The sequence below is a fragment of the Puntigrus tetrazona genome, chromosome 18 (assembly GCF_018831695.1).
Source record: "Puntigrus tetrazona isolate hp1 chromosome 18, ASM1883169v1, whole genome shotgun sequence".
Taxonomy (NCBI): Eukaryota; Metazoa; Chordata; class Actinopteri; order Cypriniformes; family Cyprinidae; genus Puntigrus; species Puntigrus tetrazona.
The window spans coordinates 20,981,523-21,002,688 of record NC_056716.1 but is presented as its reverse complement, the minus strand read 5'-3'; the positions used below and the strand labels follow the sequence as shown (position 1 = coordinate 21,002,688).

General features: G+C 38.1%; 1 protein-coding gene across 1 annotated transcript; it reads left to right on the top strand.

Moving 5' to 3' along the window:
• Positions 1-15,480: 15,480 nt before the first annotated feature.
• Positions 15,481-21,151, top strand: sephs1 (selenophosphate synthetase 1). Its single transcript, XM_043264325.1, is given in 20 exon segments — positions 15,481-15,582; positions 16,896-17,028; positions 17,030-17,056; positions 17,058-17,157; positions 17,243-17,346; positions 17,450-17,532; positions 17,534-17,555; positions 18,882-18,936; positions 18,939-18,990; positions 18,992-19,033; positions 19,109-19,122; positions 19,125-19,198; positions 19,278-19,377; positions 19,457-19,583; positions 19,585-19,661; positions 20,890-20,915; positions 20,917-20,967; positions 20,969-21,000; positions 21,002-21,048; positions 21,051-21,151. Coding segments are annotated over 19 exon segments (1,200 nt in total). The 5' UTR covers positions 15,481-15,582; positions 16,896-16,962.
• The last annotated feature ends 15 nt before the right edge of the window (positions 21,152-21,166 follow it).

Below are 21,166 nucleotides of genomic sequence, written 5' to 3'. Positions count from 1 at the left end.
TTACGCAGTTTTCTGAACAGAGGTTCCAAATAGGATTCAGTCTGTTTCTGGGTGGCACTGGCGAGGTTTGCCCTGGGCGCTACGCTTCCACGTGAGTACTCTCGGCTGTTCAGATCTTTAGCCCACACGTTAGCAGAAACTAGAATAATAATAATAATAATAATAATACAAATAAACTTGATTCTAGATTAAGTATCACACAGCGCATAAAAATATACACAAATACAAAAAATTATTATTAACTTAAGATAAAATGATTGTACTTTTAAATCAGATGCTCATTAAATCATTAATATTTTTAAATATTTAAAATAATTAGAATATCATCTAAATGCATCACTATCAAACGTCCAAAAAATGTAAATAAAACAAACATACCCTTGAAACTTTGTTTATGACGTCCATGTCTCTAACGTCATTGCCCAGTGCGAGAGATGCTCCCAAAAGCCTGTTTAACACGGTTATTAAACATGAATGTATGAGCTATAGGGCATCACATATCTTTTGTTATATTATACAATTTCTTAAAAGCCATATGCGCGTTAGTATCCAGACAGTTACTGTACCAATGCTGATATTCTAACTCTAATGGTCATATTATTATGTGCAGCTGAACTAAATATTTATTTTTAGTGTTTTAATTATAAACAATTTCTTATTTATTTATTCATTTACATTTTTTGGAATTGATTAAACACTAGCATTTCATAAACAAAAATAAAGTTTGGAAAACCCAGGTCTAGTTATGAAGAGCATTAAATATCATATCTTAAGATTATAGAGCCCCCTAGTGGAATTATTATAGAAGTGCAGATTCTGGAAGTGATGTACTGTAATTATTTGCTATGCGGGGAAGCCTTGTGTTACCTTGAGCTACTAAAGGTAAAACTACAAATCACTGCTTCTAATTCGTTAAATTAAAATCATGATAAATATGTATTTTGCAATGTGAAGCAGCATAGGGGCCTGTTTTTGTGCAGCTAAAATAACCGGAAGCCTTGCGCATTTACTTATCGGCCGCACCTGCTCTTACATTGAAAATGAGGATGTGAATTAGTTTAAGTCATTGTTGCGTGTGTGGGTTTTACCTCAAGCTCCTCGATGGTGGTGTTTTCTTCATGCACTTTGAGATGCGTGCTGCGTGTCCACTTCAGCGCCCTCTGTTCCTCCGACAATCTCATTCAGATACTGCTGATCGATCTTATCCATAGCAGCCTTTAGATCATTCCTCAGACCCTACACACACACACACACACACACACACACACACACTCTCTAAGTCAAATTCAGCCATTTGAATCCACCTTAGCAAACTTTTCTTAGCAGCAAAGGAACATGCACTGTATGACATGAGTGTGAAGAGCTGGGTCTTACCTTATTTACTTCCGGTGCTAGAATTTCTATCTTTAGTCTCTGGAAGCGTCGTAATCGGATTCCCCAAACAGGCGGACCCGGGCTCGCGCGCGTTCCTCAGGCGTCTGATCACCTGCACAGCCACAACATTTATTCATCATCCGTCCGAGAACAAAAACCGACTCGTCAGGCGAGCTCTGATTGGCTGACCTCCTGTCGAAGGCGTCATCGGCAGCTTCTCCTCCGTGAGCTCCAGCTCTAACACGGGATTGGGCGATCACGGAAGGAGCGCCTCTTCCTCCGTCTTGTCAGCTTGGACAAATATAAAACAAAAGGCATGTATTTTAACGACTATTAAATTGTTCTGACTCCGCTGCAAAGCATATAACTTAGAGGTTTATATTAAGAAGGGCTGCTTGCAAAATAATAAGCTGATAAATACTTTTACAGAATAAAGGCTAGTTCTCCATATTATCATGCAGCTATGCATTTGTGATTAATCCTCATCTAATCTCATAAATATGAGCACACGTAATACTCCCAAGATGCAATGGGTGAACAGCAAAAAACCGCATGTATTATTTGATTGGCCATGCTATATATATCGACACTGGTTTTAATTTAAAACATCATCATGCAATATCAAACCAAATAAGAAAGCTTAAACAACAAAAGTGCATTGCACAAATGAGAAAACAGACAAGGCATGTAGAATTCAAGCGACTTGTGCTTTGCTCCTGGTGGGCATCTCTGTCATTTTACTGTGATCGTTATGCGACTGGGCCGAGCATTCGGATAGTGCTGCCTCCAGCTTTGTGCAACACTGGGAGCAAAGGCAATTAAACACACAAATGTTGTTCAGTCATGCAGAAACCCCGTCAAACATCTGTCTGGCAGCATGCATTCTGTCTGCCTGAGCCCTACCTGTCTCACAGGCTGCTCATTAAAACCTACACTCACACACACACACACACAGACAGCAGGAAAGAAAACGTGAGAAGAAATACACAGCAGACAAGAAGACACCACTCCAGGATGAGAAGAAAAATCCTGTACGGAATAGCTTTCGGGAAGATTTACTCACCTCTGAAGCGTCCAAGATGAGAGAATTTAGCATTACAACACTTGCATGGATCCTCTGCAGCGAATGGGTGCCGTCGGGATGAAAGATAAAAGCGCGCACATAATAATGCACACCACTGCAGTCCCTCAGCTCGTGTCATGCATTTGTGAAAAAATCCCTCATTAAAATGCTTTTAAGTTTTAAATGTCACTTCATAACCCATAATACTGCTATTTTTCAGTGAAAAACTTTTACCAATGGATGAAATGTATTATGGACTATAGCCAGAAGTAGACAATAGAAAACATAGCTATTATAGCTAGATAGCTAAATAGATAGATATATAGACAGACTCATACTTTAGTTGGAAAATATCTTGATGGACTTGTTTCTTTTAAACACACAGATTTTCACAAGAAGTTAACTGATATGCTGGAGTCCTGTAGATTACTTGTGGTTTGCTGTGCTGTTTTTATCAGCTGTTTGTTCTGACAGCACCCATTCACTGCAGAAGGTCAAGTGATGTGATGCTAAGTTTCTCCAAGATCTGCACGAATGAATGAAAAATTAATCTACATCTTGGACAGCCTAGGGTGACACATTTTCCATATGAGTGTGCGATGCTTGTATAGAAAACACTCTTTAAAGGCACATCCGTTTCTTTTAAAGCCAGAAGTAGATGACTGGAAATGGTTCCTGTATGTCCTCTAAAGCTGAGGTCTGATCATATTTGGAGGTTCATGGCAGCTAAAACAAACATTTATGAAAAAGATTACGCTACAAATACATTGTGTGTGTGTGTGTGTGTGTGTGTGTGTGTGTTTTCGAGCAGATGTGTTCAACCTCGTGAGAAAGGTCAGTGAATGTTTAAGTAAATAAGTGCATTATGTTGCGATGTTGTCTGTATTCACCACTGGAGTTTATATACCTTGTATCCACATCTTCTGTAATAATCCTCCTCTTCCTTACGTGCAGAGATCAGCCCGTTTGAAGTACTTCTTTGAGTCCTGGAGAAAACAACAGAGGTTATAACACTATTACAACCAAACGCATTGACGTAAAATGTAAAATAATACTCAGAAATAGCGCTACTCACATCTAATGAGCTCTTTTCTCCTCAAGGAGTTTTCTCGCGATCCTGCTTGAGGAGTCCATAATCCCAAAAAATAAGAAAAACCTTCCAAAACAATTGATCAAAAACGTTTTTACATAAACATCTAACGGAACAGTTTTAGACGGCTTCCGTTCACCGTTTCGTTCTGGTTTTGTGTGGCTGCTGAGAGCAAGCGTCATTACCGCCACCAGGTGGACAAACGAGACTGACTGGGAAAAAGTTTGGATGAGTGTGCAGGGAATGGCGTTATACTGCGTTTGCTGTATAAATTATAATAGAAAAGAGAAGTAGAGTTTGTATTTATTTTTAACGAAATGTCTTTACTCCGTATAATAAAACATATACGAATATCTGTATTTAAATATTATTTAAATTAATTAATTTATTTATGTATATTTATTTATTTTATATATATATATATATATATATATATATATATACATATATATATATATATATATATATATATATATATATATATATATATATATATATATAATTTTTATTAATAATGATTATATTATTAATAATTTAATTTAATAATTTAATTTAATTGCTATTTTTCTCTTTTTACTAAACTGTAACGCTTTACTAAACGCTCTCCGTAATTAAATCGTACAAATAAACATGGCTGATTTAAATATTTTACACTTCACGTACGCTATTGCTCTATTACTCCAAGTAGTCACCGACTGCCAAAACTGACAGTAAGTTCTTCACTCTCCCAATAAAAGAAAGCCAGTTGACTGAGCTGTTTTCTCCGGGTCTGTCTAATGTAAATCTGGGACCTCGTATTGCGCGCCTCACAAACACAGCGACTATCAGGTGGCGCAAAGTGAATAGACGTGACGAATTCCTGAAAGAATTCAAGAGGTTTATTTGTATTTACACCATAAACGAGCAGCCCCGGGCAGGAGAATGTAAACGCGTCCTGTCCATCATCCTCCTCCCCTCCCTCCTCACCACCACTCACCATCATCATCATCATCAGTCCAGAGAGACCCCGCGCTTGCGACAAAGCTCAGGGAACACTTTCATCATCATCAGCCGGACTTGTAATGAGTTTGTCAGTGATTAAAGAGCCTGTGTGCTGATGAACTGGCTGATCCTGGCTTTCCCGCCGCTCCGTCTTTAAAATGGAGTTTGTGGAGAGGAAGCGGATGCAGGAAATCGCAGAGCTTTAAACTGGTGAATGATGCAGGCAGATACGCTCCTGTGGATGACAGCAGACAATAGAGCGCACGAGGCGTTGGCGTCAGCACTCCGGAATGCACCTGTGATACAAATGCATCTTTCCTCATTGTCCCGTTTCCGCTTTCGCCGATGCGTTTCTGGACGCTCGGTCTGGCTCGAACTGTTCGTCGTGTGTCTGATCGCGCTTGTCGGCGGCGTTCGTAGTAAAGAAACAAAATAAACAAAAAAAAAACGTCGAAGCGCGTCCTGAGCACTCTCTTCGAGTGCGCGGTGGACATACCGTGGTCTGTCTGCTGCGTGAATGTGATGAAGCTTTTCACAGTCACGCAGCCTACAGGTGTGTGGTCCTGCAGCATCACTTCATCACATCTGCACCGCGAGGACGTCAGCGCACACGGCTGCTGGGTTGTGAGACATCGCCACCGTGTCGAGCGGTCCTGCTGTACTTCGTCGGTAACTGCTTCAACGCGCTTTCGGAGTTATTAATTATGCGGCTCGGTCAAATCCAGAGCTCGCGCGCATCGGCGCTTTCAGAAAGGTTGCAAATGCAGCAGGTCCGCGTTCGGCTGAGATGTTACTGTTTCGTCTCAAAATGTCGTGGAAATCCAATTATTTATTTTCCATTTTTGGATTTTTATCTTCCTAGCATTTTCCCTGCCTAATCAAAGCAGAACTGTAGCATACACACTTTTTCAGAAATCTGACTGACGTCCATTTCAGTGTGTAACACACTCACGATTCACACAAAACTGTGAAAAATCTGTTTATTTTCTACAAAGAACGGATTTTAAGCCATTTTGTGCATGGAGTATCATTTATTTTTGTCTGGGTGACTGGTATAAATCATACCACAAAACAAACAAACACAAAACAATACTACTAATACATTACTACTACTACTATTACTATTACCACACAATAATTCAGGAAAGTACATTTCCTGGAAGAAAATGTGAGGGTGCTTGCTGGCAAAACCGCCTCGGTTAAGTTAGGTAAATTTGGTTGTTGCTAGGAAGCAGCTTGGTAGCCTGGGCAATGATGATACACTGTCACTATGAATGATATAAAACCAACCCCTATGTCTCTAAGTGACGTCTGATTTAAAGATATGCCTCATTTGAGTCGGGGTTAGTGTTTGATAATGGTTACATATATGGATGTGGGAGATGTCCAGGATGGATTCAGGATTGGCCACTTGCTGCCTGAGCTAATCGGTGAGACAATTCCCATGTCTCTGTGACGTTCTGTTCAAGATATGCAAGCTTGGATTTTGCTGCTGACATTAATGATAATGGTTGCTAGGGCGTGGCTACGAACAGCTGAAGTGACTTCATGATTGGGTCGCTTATTGCTCAGTCAAACGAGAGCTTCCACCCTTACGTCTCTATGACGCCTGATCCAAAGATACCCATCTGAACCATATTATAATGGCAGTCTATGGAATCTGTTGCCAGGCGCTCTAAAATGTATTGCTAGGGCGGCTTGACACCTTCAGTGATTCAGAGACTTTGATTGGTTTGCTTATAAAACGAGCCCACTCCTAATGTCTCTATGACATTTTAATGCAAATATATTGATTTGCAAATTCCTATGTAAATTACCATAGTAGAAAACACATGTGCAGTTTCCACTCACCATAGTAAAAGTTTGAGGGTCTCGAGTCTCTCTAGGTAAAACTTTACTCCTAATTGTGTGTATGTCTCGCTCAGCTTGATAAAGTCTTCAAATCTGGTGATTACAAGTTTGTGCGTATATTCTCGCCCGCGCTACGACCGTCAAAGCATGCAATGTTAAGTCTATGGGATTTTCGCCTGATTTTTTTCGCCTGTGTAATGAAAATTCCATACCATCGCTTATAAAAGCTATAGTAATATCTTTCCACAATACCTCTCGCACGCATTTGACGCCGTTTGTGTGTACAAAAACTGCGAACTAGTTACACTACTAAATTTGTCCGAATCTAGTGTATAATAATAATAATAAGAACTAGAAAGTACATTTCCTGAAGAAAATGTGAGGGTGCTCACAAGTGGGCAAAACTCGCTTCTGTTGCACGACTAAGATGTCGTTAAAGATGTTTCTAATATGATTAAAGAAAGTGACTAAACAGAGCGCTGCATGCATTGTAGTATGTAGTTGTGATGTTTTTAGCAAGATTGGCAGTTGATTTACTTCATGTCACAAGATGATAGCATGTCGCTAGCATGTTTTTAGCATGATTAAGAAAGTGACTACAAATATGTCGCAAAGATGCTGCCTCTTTGTTAATGACTAGCAAGTGATCAGCATGCTTAGCATGATCAAAGTGATGCTCGCATTGCGTTTCCTGTGATGATTAAAGAAAGCGACTCAGCATGTCGCCAGTGATGTTTTGCATGATTTAAGAAGTGATCAAAGATGTCGCCAGCGATGATCGTGTGATGTCGCGCACATGTTTCGTTAATATTTAGCGTTGACCAAGATGTCACAGATGATCAAAACATGTCGCCAAAGATGTTTTTAGATGATTAAGAAAGTGGACTCAGCATGTCAGCAAGATGATTATATACCGCCAATACGTTTAAAGATGATTAAAATGACTTGTAAGACGTCGCAAAGCGCTTTTAAAGTGATGATTAGCTGGCGGACTCAAAGATGTCGTTGCAAGATGATCAGATGTCGCTTGATGTTTTCTGTGATGATTAAGCAAGTGACTAAAGATGTCGCTAAAAAAAGATGACTGCATGTCGCGTGATGTTTTTATCATGATTGAAGCAAGTGACTAGCATGTCGCCAAAGATGACTGAAGATGTCGCTAACATGTTTTTAACACATTTAGCAAGTGACTAGCATGTCGCCATACACAGTATGTCGCCAATACGTTTTTAGCATGATTGAAGCAGCGACTAGCATGTCGCGGTAGCATGACCAGTATGCTCACGCATGTTCTGATGCAAAGATATAGGTCTCTATAAAAGGCTACGTAGGGTGTCGGAGAATGGCCACAAGGCGATAGGAGATGTCTATGGTGACTCAGGATTGGCTGTTTGCTGCCCCGAGTCAAACGAGCCCACCCCCGCGTCTCCGCGACGCTCTTTTTGAAGATATGTGTGCCTTGGTTAAGATTTGGTTGCTAAGGTCACCGATAGCGCTGCTAGGCGTGGCTACGAACAGCTGAAGTAGTTCATGATTGGCCGCTTATTGCCCCGGACAAACGAGCTCACCCCTACAAGTCTCCCGCGACGCCTGATCCAAAGATACCCATCTGAAACCATTATACGGCAGCCCTGCGGATCTGCTGTTGTGGTGCTCTAATTGGCTGCTAGGCGTGCTGGGCTTGACACTCTGCAGTGATTCAGAGACTTTGATTGGTTAGCTGATAAAACGAGCTTCCAATTTAATGCCTATGACATTTTAATGCAAAGTTATTTAGATTTGCGAAATTCCTATGTAATTACTATAGAGAAAAACATATGTGCATTTTTCTCACCATACTAAGTGCCAGCTGGCAACTTTTGAGGTCTCTCTTCAGGGGTAAAATTTACCCCCACTGTGTGGTATGTTCTCGCCCAGCTTGATAAAGCTCCCAAATCTGCATTACAAGTTTGTGCGATATTCTCGCCTGCGCGATCCACACAAAGTTAGTTTAGTTAAGATGCTCATGGGATTTTTCGCCCCGATTTTTCGGCTCGCATTTAAAATCGCATCGCCGATCGCTTTATAAAAGCTGGCGCACATCTTTCCGCTGAATACCCCACGCATTTGACGCCGCTTTCAGGGGTGTGGCAAAACTGCGGACTAGTTACGCCGAAAATCGTGACACTTGAATCTATAATAATAAGCTGGTACAATAAGTATGAGGAATAGTATTAGTGTGCTTCGCCTTTAAAAAGGCAAGCACCACTAATAAGTAGCGAGGAATAGTAATAGTGCGGCCGGCTCAGCAAGCACCACTAATACCACAACACACAACAATACGGTATAATAATAAAGTTACTACTATTAATAATATAAATTAAAAATAAAAACTATTATTTATCACAGCCTAGTAATGCTAAATGTTCACAAAATTAATTTTACATTTTTGTTTTAATGATAGGATATATATATATATATATATATATATATATATATATATATATATATATATATATATATAGAGAGAGAGAGAGAGAGAGAGAGAGAGAGAGAGAGAGACAGGTGATAGATAGACAGGTAGACAGGCAGACAGATATAGAGATAGATAGATAGGATAGATAGATAGATAGATAGATAGGTTAGATAGCTTTTGCTCTTCTATTACTTTCTCTCTAAAAGTTGGCTAAAAAGCCCATTTCTAAATGAAATTGTGTCATGACCTCATAATGATGTGAAAACCTCTTGTGATTGGTTTAGATTTTAGCTATGAAATGGATGATGTAGACCAGAATGATACTGAAGGAGATGCTCTGGATGCTTCTGAGACTGAAGGTAGCTTGTCGCCCATCATAACACACTCTGAGGAGCGCAGCAGGTCGTGTGTTAACTGCCCTCAGTCTGTTAGGATGAAGGGATGGAGATAAAGAAGCTGATAATAGTATGATGCGCTTGCTGAGCCACAAGACGGGCGAGTGTACCAGCGGGTGGGGGACGAGAGGGAGAGACTCTCAAACAGGAGCCTCAGGAGGAGTCTCTCAGCCACTGGAGCCTCAGAGCCTGCCCTGAACATCTCCGGCACAGCCGGAGCTCCACTGGTCCTGATGACTCATGGGCAGTACGGCACTACTCCAAAAAACACAGAGGATGCTCAACCACTCAAAGTTAATGGTGAGTCTCTAAACCATGAAGCAAATTCTTTTTTTCAGGTTTTAAATGAAAAATCGGTCAAATACTAAACGTAAGCATTATCAGCTGGGATCCACTGATTCATTAGCTGTATTGATATGTAATGCCCCCAAAACATATCTGGAAATTTTAAAAATGTATGAATTTAAATACACCTATAATGCAAACATTTAAGAAACAACATCTGTTGGCTTTTAAATTATAACATTTATAAGAAGTTATAGTATTTATATAAACTTCTACAACTTACATTGCTTGCCAATCAAAGACATTGCTCTTAGTTCACACACTTCCTGGAAATTGGAACCCATGAATTTTGGCATTGCTAAGGGATGTGCCTAATGTTTGAGCTACAGGAATGCTATATTTTGATTTATTTATTTATTTTATAAAATGCAATGCATCTAATTTCCAAGACATTGCAGGTATGGAAAATTTGACTACTCACCATTTTCTATTTTTTCACTTATTTCACATGCTTTATCTACTTTAGCACTTTTTATTTTATTCTGTATTATTTTAGTCCATTTATTTTATTTGATCATGTATTTATTTAAGTAATTTTAGTGAATTAATTGTATTATTTATTTAGTTCTGCACTTTTATTTAGCTTTTGTTTATTTAGTGCTTTTTTTAATCTCTTTCCTTTTTATTTAGTGCAGTTAATCCTCATGAGGTTGATGTCTTAATAGAACTTGCCTTTTTCTTTCTTTTTGTTCTTTTTTAACTCAGAGAAAAACATGCTTCTGCTTTTTAAAGTGATTTCAGATAGAAGCATAGGGAAGATATTATCAAAACCTACTTTGGGATTCTTTTTCCGAGGAAATCCCAGATTATTTTGACTGTGGGCTACAGAAAAGATGCGCTGTCTGGCACTGCAGCAGCAAGTGTCTAGACAGCTCTGATAAATACAGCAAACACGTAACGCTCTTCATTCTGTATACACAGAAAGACACAATAACTCCCTGTCAGTCCGACACACGCACACACACTCCAGAGTCAGCAAGTCAGACAGCTTTTTGTGCTAGGTGCTTGAGCCTCAAGCAGGGACATCATCAGCATGTGGCTGCTGTGTTTGACGATGGCGTGTTCTGATTCCAGACATGGCCTTCGCCCCTGCGCCCATGCCATGGCACAGAGCTCAGCTGCTGCAAGCCGCAACTGCAAGAGCACCCTGCAGGCCATTCTGCTGAGCATGTACCATGAGGAAACTAATCCAAACTCAAAGAGTGTAAAATCAAACTCAACTACCTCGAATTCCTCTTCTGAACGCAATTACAGCTGCATTGACATCGCGTTCGCTGCGCCTCAGGATCCCAGGACAAACAGGGCTCCCAGGCATCGCCTGGTCCCAACCTCCATCTCCAGGAGGAGGAGCCGGGAAGAGGAGGCCGGGCCGCAGTGTGGGTGACAGTTCTGACCACGCGCAAAGAACCACACCTCCGTCGCCACCTGCTGAGAGCGAAGGAAGCACCCACGAGTGTAATCAATCAAGAGAGGACACGCCCCAGCAGTGACAGCACTCATTTATCCCAGATCCCATTCCCAGTGCAAGACTCCCTCCTCTCACCACAGCGTCACCAGAGGCCAAAGTACTCACAGAGGTACAATTTCATCGCACATAAATAATAGATATATATATATATATGAATTGTTCCTTTTGCCAGAGTTTTGTCTAAATACAGATTCAAATATGTATCACATGCCCAATCATTTTTGTGCAGTCCATTTTTGAGTTCTGTGTGTAACTTTATCAAACTAGACTTTTCTTTGAAAAAGAAACGCTTAAGCACTATGTGAATACTAAAAATTACTTAAGTTAATAATAAGTAAAAATTACTCACATATTCATATATTGTTCATAGAATTACTTTAACTAATTAGTTCAATTGTAATTGATTCATTCAGGAATGAATCAAACAGCTTTCTTTTTATTAATGAATCATTGAATCATTCTCTTAACTAAAACACTACCTTGATCTTCGTCACAAGACAAAGGCAGAGTAAAAAGTCGTAACGCTCTGTCTATAATGCACCAGTGCTTAAATCTGAATATCGCCTTGGTCTAGGATCGTGAAAGTCTTGCGTGGATTAGCAACACTTAAAGAGAAGCGTTCATGGAGCCAGCCAGTAACTTTGTTTTCATTTACTTGCAAAGCACATTTTCACGCTGGTTGTAGTTCTGATTTTGGAGCGTTTCACCTAATTAGATTGATCGCTACGTGTCTTTCTCTCCAGCAGAATGAGTGAGTATAGAAACGGCACGGTTTTGAGAATATAAATATGGTTTCACAGTTGCCCAGGTTATGCTGACAAGAGTTGTGTATGTGTATGAGCATATGTCTCAGAAAGTATTATGATCTGCTTACGCCTCTCACCTGACTAAAAGTGAAATTTTCTTGATGATTAAAGAGTGTCATTGAATGTGCATGAGTGTGTATTAATTCCTTTTATTAATATCTCATCTGCCTGTCTCTTCCTCAGCCGAGGTGCAGCTGGCTGAGGATTATGACGACGTGGTTCCTTGGGTGCTGCTGACTCTATCTGAACTACACTCGCCTGGCAGCCTGCCTTCAGGAAACTGTGCAGGCGTTTTTGATGATACCACGCTGGCAAACCTACTGCCCAACGGCAAGAGGAAGAGAGAGGTCTGAAACGACACCAGAAAGGACTCATCAAACATAGTCGGAGCCATTAAAGGTTTGTGGAATGTAATTAAAGCAGACTCGACTTTACATAACATCAGTGTACATGAGAAATACAACTCATTTTACTTGATATTAAATATATATATATATATATATATATATATATATATATATATATATATATATATATATATATATATATATATATATATATATATATATATTTATTCTAAAAAGTATTGATACTTTAAATGTGTTATTATGGCATTATATAATAAATATCAAACCATTAGTGTTTATTAAAAAGACTATATTTGTAAGTTTTAAGAGATAAAAAGAACAAACACCAAAAGTGATAGTTTTATGTAAAAATCATGCAAATTTTGCTTTGATATATTATAATAATTACTATATAAAATATTGAAATAGATATTTATATTTTATGTACTAGCATTTCTTTCTAATTAAATATGAAATTTATTGTGATTGATTGCGAAATATATATATTATAAATACATATTATTATTTATTATTATTATTATTACAAATAAATGAATAAAAGCTTTAAAACACAAATACAAAAACAGATAAAACATTTATAAATAAAACATTTTCTAAGATTTAAATTTTGAATCTACATATTTTAACATATTTTATAAAACTCAAAACGGGTGTGTATTTGGTATTGTATATTTGCATTTGCAAACTGTAAATTGTTTTATACAATGTGTATGAATCAGTGTTCATGTAGTGCAAGTATTGCACAGCCAATGGAATTGAGAAGCTTCCTGTCCTAGAGACTGGGTCCAGATTTGCAAGACCAGACTAAACTTGCCTGCTGACACTAAAAAGAGGTGAGAAACATACACAAGAGAAATACATGCAGGCAAAGCAGAAAAGCAGAGAGAGAGAGAAGTGTGTCGTATAATAAACTGGTTGACGGTGTTGTAACAAAGTCGTTGTTTCATTTACTGATGATTTGATGAGTGCTATTAAAATAATCAATCGATCATTTAAATGTTAATTTGATAAATGCTTCAATGTTGGCCTTTGCATGATTTGCAGCAGAGACAGCCTCGGACAGCAGTGATATTCAGCACAAACAGGTACCTGCACACACTGACCCAAACCCACACGCCAGCATGAATGAAAGCGTTTGTGACAGATGAGTGTCCTCTTACTTACTTACATCCCCAGCATTTCCTTACTTTCAGAACGCTGTTTAAATAAGTACACATTCCATCGAAATAACTTCACACCCATTTCTTGCGCTTCATTTTTCAGAGAAATGTCAGTAAACTGTTGGTAAAGTGGAAACTGTGACGCAAAACGGTACTGCAATGCACATCTTTAATCTTTTCGCTTCTCGTAAAAGTGGCATTGTTCTAAAGTAACCTTTCTTCCACCGCAGGTGCTGCGATGAGAGAACAGACCGTCTAGTTAAGCAGGATACTGCCTGAGAAGAGATTGTTTTCTCAAATAAACAAACCTCCGCCCCGCATGAGTCGTTTTTAATTGTTTTTTCCGCTTCAGACTGTAGTACGTGGCGGAGAGACGGGGTTTAAATTCTCACGGTCACAGTAACACGCAGAAAGCCAAAGAAAGTTGCCGACGTTAGCGCTCCAGACAGCTATAGCTACACTTTATAAATACAATTGCTCCCCATTTGATCGTTTTAAAGTGGCCCCAGATGTCTAGCCGTTTTCTATGAATATTCGAAGTGTTTGTAGTTTTTCAGCTTCATCCAAATGTCTCCCAGGACTGCTGAGAAAAAAAAAATGGCTGTGCCTTTAATTCACTCTGCCATGCCAAGCAACAAACTGATGTCATTTCACGAATTGTGCTGTTTATTGACACTTTCTGGTAAAATCGTGGCATTTTCTATATTATTAGTCATATTCGCTACACATAGTCTTACTAATGTGTTGTTGGTTATATAATCTGGCAGACTGGTTATGTAGACCTGTAACTGTTTGACTTCCTGTGTAAAGAGGATTTAGTGTCTATTGAATGTGTAAAAATGAGTGAATATGAACATTGTCCTGCGTCTGTGTAACAAAGGGTTTTACCTCACGGTTAAATGCTTGAATAACTATTCGCTGTTAATATCCGGGTTAAAAACAAGTTAAGCTGTTTGGACAAAGCGTCTGGAAACGATTCAACGTCTCAGTTTGTAAAAGCAACAATGCTAAGCGCACATCACGAAATGCACTTACATTGTACACCTGCCCCATGGACTTCCCTGTAGGGTGCATGCCTGTACACACAAACTGATGTTTGCTTTATGAGTGAGATCACTGAGTCCAGCGAATGCGTTGATGCTGTTGATAGAGCTTAATGGAAATATTCCTTTAAGGCACAGATGTTGTGTCTGTGCCTCCTTTTAATATACCTGTTTTAAAAGATGAACCTTATGTTTTTTATTAATTGGAAAGGTTGTTTGGTCTGAGACGTCAAATAAATATGGCTGTGTCTTACATGGTTGACATAAACCTGTTTCAAATACGTCATTTTTATTTATTTGGTAGGCTTCAGCTTTGTCTATTTTATTATTGATCTATTGTATTTATACTTCATTATTCATTAAGTAAATTTCCATATTTTGTACACACACACACACACACACATATATATATATATATATATATATATATATATATATATATATATATATATATATATATATATATATATATTTTTTTTTTTGCATTGTATATTTTACATACAGCAAAGTATCCATCTTCAAAAAAACTAATTTTTATATTTTTTACTTCTTAACCACTGATAGATATAAACAAAATAAATAAATACACATAGAAGAACAGAAAAGGGTAACACATTTTTAAAGATTTTTGGCTGCTTCTTTGTTCACACTGTGTACCAATAATGTTTAATTTATTTCAGGAATCTGAAAAGGGGCTTAAAATGCATGTAGAATTTACAAAGAAACAGAAACTGAGTACACTAAAAAACATGTATCGTCACTAAACCGATCATTTATACAGCAACCAAAAAAGAACCAAAAGAACGCAAATCGCCATGAAACTGGCGAGACCACAGTAAGTTTAAAGGTACAAACTAATGTGGACATTTTTGATTGCCACACTCCCAACGCCTTTAAAGGAGGTGATGACGTCACGCGGGATAGAAGGACCCCACTGGGAATTTCGACTTTTCGATTAAAATATCTTCTCGAGCCCAAATTAGCGCACACTACTCTTAGGGAAGGACGTACCATCAACGCAGCTGCTAACGCATAATCTCGTAGGCGTCACGAATATGGTGCCGTTTGTCAAGCAAAAAGGGTACTGAACTCAGTGTCAGTCTATTCAGGCACATTTTCCAGGCGCCCTTTCTGCGCGCGGTGCATTGCGGGAGCGTCGCGTCTCTTGTATCGAGCAAAACCGGTAAGCACAAACTGAACAGCACAATTTAAAGGGGAAATGGGACACGAATATAGCTTTGTACCACAATGCATTACTTGTGAGGAGAGCTATCTTAATTATCCCAGTAGAAGACATAATCAGCGGAATTTGTGTAAAGTGCGCCAAATATTTTTAATTTTATATTACTACTCTGTTGTGCACACTGCAATCATGGCGCGGGCGCTTTAGGAGTTAATTTTTCCACCATGACATTTTTATAAACACTTCAGCCGGCTTGCTTCTTTTATTCATTTGATTCATTTTACTATATTACCGTCTTCTTCTTAACATGCACAAGTTATATCGTACATTAGATGCGATGAAATGTAACCGAGCAGCGGGAGGCGTTTTGTTGGATCGGCGTGTGCAGCGGTTTTTAGTGATTCTCGAGGGAATCGTTCATTTGACATGATTCTTTTTAATGACTCGTTCAAATATCTTCGCAAGCAATTGTATTTGATTAAACAGTAAGTGATGTTGTTAACTTTCTTAATCTTTGCATTCATGAATGCAAGTCTATAAAGACACGACTTTATTTTCGCTCAAAACAATATATTGGTTATCCAGAATAACAAAAACTGATGAACTCGTTTGTTTTTTTTACATATTTTATAATTGTGCGCTGATTTTCTAAATGGCACTGTATGTGCTTTTTGCTCTTAACTGTATCATGTTACATATATTTGTCGTGCTCAAGAGTTTTGGGAACTTTTGGGACTACGGCTTAAATCGTTTTTCAACCGGTTCCTTAAGCGAACTCTTCAAACGAACCGAATCATTAAGAAGAATCTGTCTTGGACAGAGAGCGCGCGCCACACCACTCTAGTTCGAACTCCAAGAATCCCAAGAACCAACAACCCATTTATTTACTCATGGAAATGAATTACATAATCTATTTTATAAACAGTACATCCATTATCCCAGAAAATAAAGTCTAAATAAAGAGCAGAATGCATTATATATGTATGTTTGATTCGTGTTTTGTCTTAAGAGCAGTAAGGAGCAGGACAATTAAATAGAGAAACATGTGGCCATGTAAACAAAGCGGCTCCACAGTGAATTCATGTCAGCAAGGGCTTTGAACAGAGCTGATGTATTTAAGGGGAGGAACACTTGAGTGTCAGTGCAAAGATATTTGTACAAAATGTGCATTTTTTTTTTATTCGAGTTTGGGGTGGAATGGTATATATTTGTTAGCATGACACGTTTTGTTGTTTGCATAGCCACACTTAATGTCCTCGTTCCTTTACACACTTTAACAAACTTGCATGCCTGTTTGATTATTTCTTCTGCAGATTGTCTTTGCCATTGTGTGAAAGTGGTGTTTTGGCTGTTGGTGTCGGTGACGTTTTTTTAAAAAACATGTCGGTGCGGGAATCTTTTAACCCGGAGAGTTATGAACTCGACAAGAACTTCAGACTAACGCGCTTTCACGGAGCTCAAGGAGGCAGGCTGCAAAAGTCCCTCAAGATGTTCTCCAGAAACTTCTAGAATCTTTGCAGGAAAACCATTATCAGGAAGATGAGCAGTTCCTTGGGGCTGTGATGCCCAGACTAGGTACATGCCTATGCGTAACAACACTCACAGCTGGAAATGAAGGCTTTAACATTTTTAAAGGCGTAACAATGTTTATTTAAAACAGGCATTGGTATGGACACCTGTGTGATTCCATTGAGACACGGAGGCTTGTCGCTTGTGCAGACCACAGACTACATCTACCCATAGTGGACTGACCCATACATGATGGTAAATACTCACTTTAGAATCCCATTATAGAGCAAATGCATCATAACTTGGAAATCTGTCACACTCTTGATGTTTTTTCTTCTGTGAATTCTTTTGCTTTCTAGGGAGAATTGCCTGTGCCAATGTGCTGAGTGATCTATGCGCCATGGGAGTCACAGAGTGTGATAACATGCTGATGCTTCTCGGCCAGCAATAAACTCACAGAGAAGGTGAGACGGGGAAAAAGCTTTTAGTGCTAATGAGATGCGAAACTGGCCTATAAATGAACAGGCTAGGTTCACCTAAATATCATTTTATCTTCATTTGACCTGTGAGTAAATGAGTTTTTGGGTGAACAAGCACTTAAATCTTTTAAATGCACACGATATTTCTAAGATCTTCAACTGTCAACGTGATCAAAATGTTAAAAACAGGTATACAATCTACTGTATGCTTTTGGAAACATCATTTATGATCAAATTTAATGATCAAATATGATTCATCAGGCTTTTGAGGAACGTTTATTTTTTCAGCTCTAAAGTATCATTGTGTTGCAATGCGTGATACCAGTGGTTTGTCCTGCTCACAACAAGAGCTTTGATTAAAAAAAAACAAAACACTAAGCACTTAAATATAACATAGACCAGCAACTAACATTTCTATAATTTTTGTTTAGTCTGTGTTATTGTTACATCTCACTGATTTACTGACCATATAACAATTAACTATTTCTGATAACCTTGGGCCTCTAAATAAAATATAAGTTTTTTTGTTTTTTTTTACTCGAGTATGATGTCCATGTTCTTACTAGATTATACTGTATGTAGAGCTGCACAATTAATCGAATTTCTAATCACAATTCTAGTTATGGGTGCCATTTATATAATCATTCAAAAAGACAATAATCGTTCAAAACACACTTATGTTCTTCTGTGTGCATAAGATGCTTTTTTTCTTTCTCCAGGTTATCTCAAGAGTTTTTCCATTGTTATAATTATAGTTTTAGTTTAACATTATAATACCATGCATATTTAATTTAATTTGTTTTTTAACTAATACAGTGAATAGTTGACATTTCAGACTTAATACTACAGAAAAGCAATAGTTTTTCAGTTTAAATGATTAGCTAAAAATATTTTCATATAAAAATATGACACGTAAGTGGCTTCAAACATTGGTATAAACACTGTTGGGTATAAATCGCATTAATCACAATTAATCACTGCAATTACAATTTCAAGCTAAATAATTATGATATAAAACTGATGTATCAAATATAATACTTTAAAAACAATAAAACAGCAACAAATGTTAGTTTGCATATTTTGTCCAAAGTTTCAATAAGCTGTTATTAAAAAATACATAATTTCCATTTTGGCAGGCATTACAGGGTTAATAATCATAGTGAAATGCCTTTTATAACCTTTTGCTAATTGTATGCCTTGTATAATGTATTCGGAAATCGACATTAAAATAGCCTTTAACGCCAGATGTGAATAAATGATTAATGACATGGGCATTTAAAACAGAAATCATATTTTGCGTGTGTTTTGTAGGAGCGTGATAAGGTCATGCCTCTGATCATCCAGGGGTTTAAAGATGCATCCGAGGAGGCGGAACCTCCGTTACAGGAGGTCAGACTGTCATCAATCCTTGGATAGTCCTGGGGCGTGGCTACAACAGTGTGCCAACCTAATGAGTTCATTATGTAAGTCATTTTATATACTCTAGTCAGGTGTTTCTTCAAAATCGAGTCCATTCCTGTAACTTTATGCGTTTATAGGCCAGATAATGCAGTGCAGGGGACGTGCTGGTTCTTACCAAACCTCTAGGTACACAAGTGGCGGTTGCAGTGCACCAGTGGCTGGACATCGTGAGTGTTGCAGACATTTGTAAGTTTATTTTATAGTTTGGGCGGTGTTTAACTCTTGCCGTCTATCTTTCTGTCTCAGCCAGAGAAGTGGAATAAGATAAAGTTGGTGGTCACTCAGGAGGACGTTGAACTGGCTTATCAGGAGGCCATGCTGAACATGGCTCGGCTCAACAGAACAGGTCAGTATGTGGATCATTAATAACGGGGTCTTCTGGCAAACGCTTGACCTTTTTTTTTTTGTTTTTTGTCTCTGTCCAGCGGCCGGGCTGATGCACACCTTCAACGCACACGCAGCGACTGACATCACGGGCTTTGGGATCCTGGGTCACGCTCAGAATCTGGCCCCGCAGCAGCGTGCAGAGGTGTCTTCGTCATTCACAATTTACTGTTCTGGCCAAGATGGCGGCGTCAGCAAAGCTTGCATGGAACATGTTTGGCCTTATGCACGGCACCTGCCCAGAGACTCTCAGGTATAAGATCAGCTTCGTTCTTCTTAAAAATTGCTGCTTTCGCTTTGAAATAATAACAAATGTTGAAAAAGTTTAGTACAAATTGGATGCATTTTATATATAGAAAAACAATAAATAAAAAATAAGCAATGCAAAAATGTTATCAAATTAAAAACAATGTAGAAAATAGGAAAGTGTTTTATTTATTAAATGGATTTTTCACATTTTACTTATATAATAAAAACAGTTTAAATAAACATTACATTTAAAATGAACTACAATTTAATTTGTAATTGCATAAAAAGTATACATTTTAAATAAATTTTCCACTCTTTATACATGGTGAAAATAGTAATAATAATAAAAATGTAATAATAAATGAAATATAATAAATTGAAGGGATGATTATATTAATAATAATATTTGGAAAAAAACAATTTAATATGTCATTGTTTAAAAACTAATGAACATAAGAACAAATGTTGTAATTATAGTTCAGTACTATTAAAAGTTTGGTGTAGGTAAGATTGGTAAAAATGTATATGTATACAGTAAAACTAGTAATATGAAATAATTTAGCAATTTATAATAAATATGTTCTATTTATATTTTAAAATGTAATTTATTTCTTTGATGCAATGCTGAATTTTCAGCATTATTACTCCAGTCTTCAGAAATCATTCTAATATGCTGATTGGCTGCTCAAGCAACATTCATTATTATCATAATGTGGAAACTTTTAGGATTCGTTTTTTTCCTTCATGCTATGGCTTTTCTTTTAACTACTTCTATTTTTATGTTTAGGTTAAAATAAGGGTAAAATGTGTTCTTACGATATTTGGATCCCATTGTATTTGGGTCAAAGATGAAAAAGGTTTAACCACTTAAAACAATAAGAAAGTGCAATACTGCTTTAAATTGTTGTTGTCAACAAAATTCGATTAAAAAAATACTATTAAAAGACAAATGACTTTCAGTCCAAATACTAATTAGTTGTCATTTTTACATTTTTAAAAAATCTGCCATTCTTTTATATATGTTAATATGTTCAAGTCAGAAACCTTAAAAGTAGACACTTTACTTACATTTAATGTGCTTTCTATGGACACAAAATCACTTTTGTAAATTTCTTTTGATACGGACGTCTATGTGCATATTGTCCCTGTAAGCTCTTATTACACTTTCACTTCCATCTTTGCAGAAAACAGCGGTCTGACTTCTAAACGTTTCTTTCGCTCTTTTCTCCAGGAGGTTTGCTCATCTGTCTTCCCGCGTGAGCAAGCGCCCGCTTTTTGCGCCGAGATCAAATCTCCCAAATACGGGCGAGGGTCACCAGGCGTGGATCATCGGCATCAGAGAAAGGCAACCGACGCGCGCGCATCATCGACAAACCCCGCATCATCGGGTCGCACCGCAAGTGGCCACACAGAATGTCAACACCACCCCGGAGCCACGTCTTAAACCTGACCCCGTGACCCCTGAGCGGCCCGAACGGCTAGCCTGATCTAGCCTCACCTGA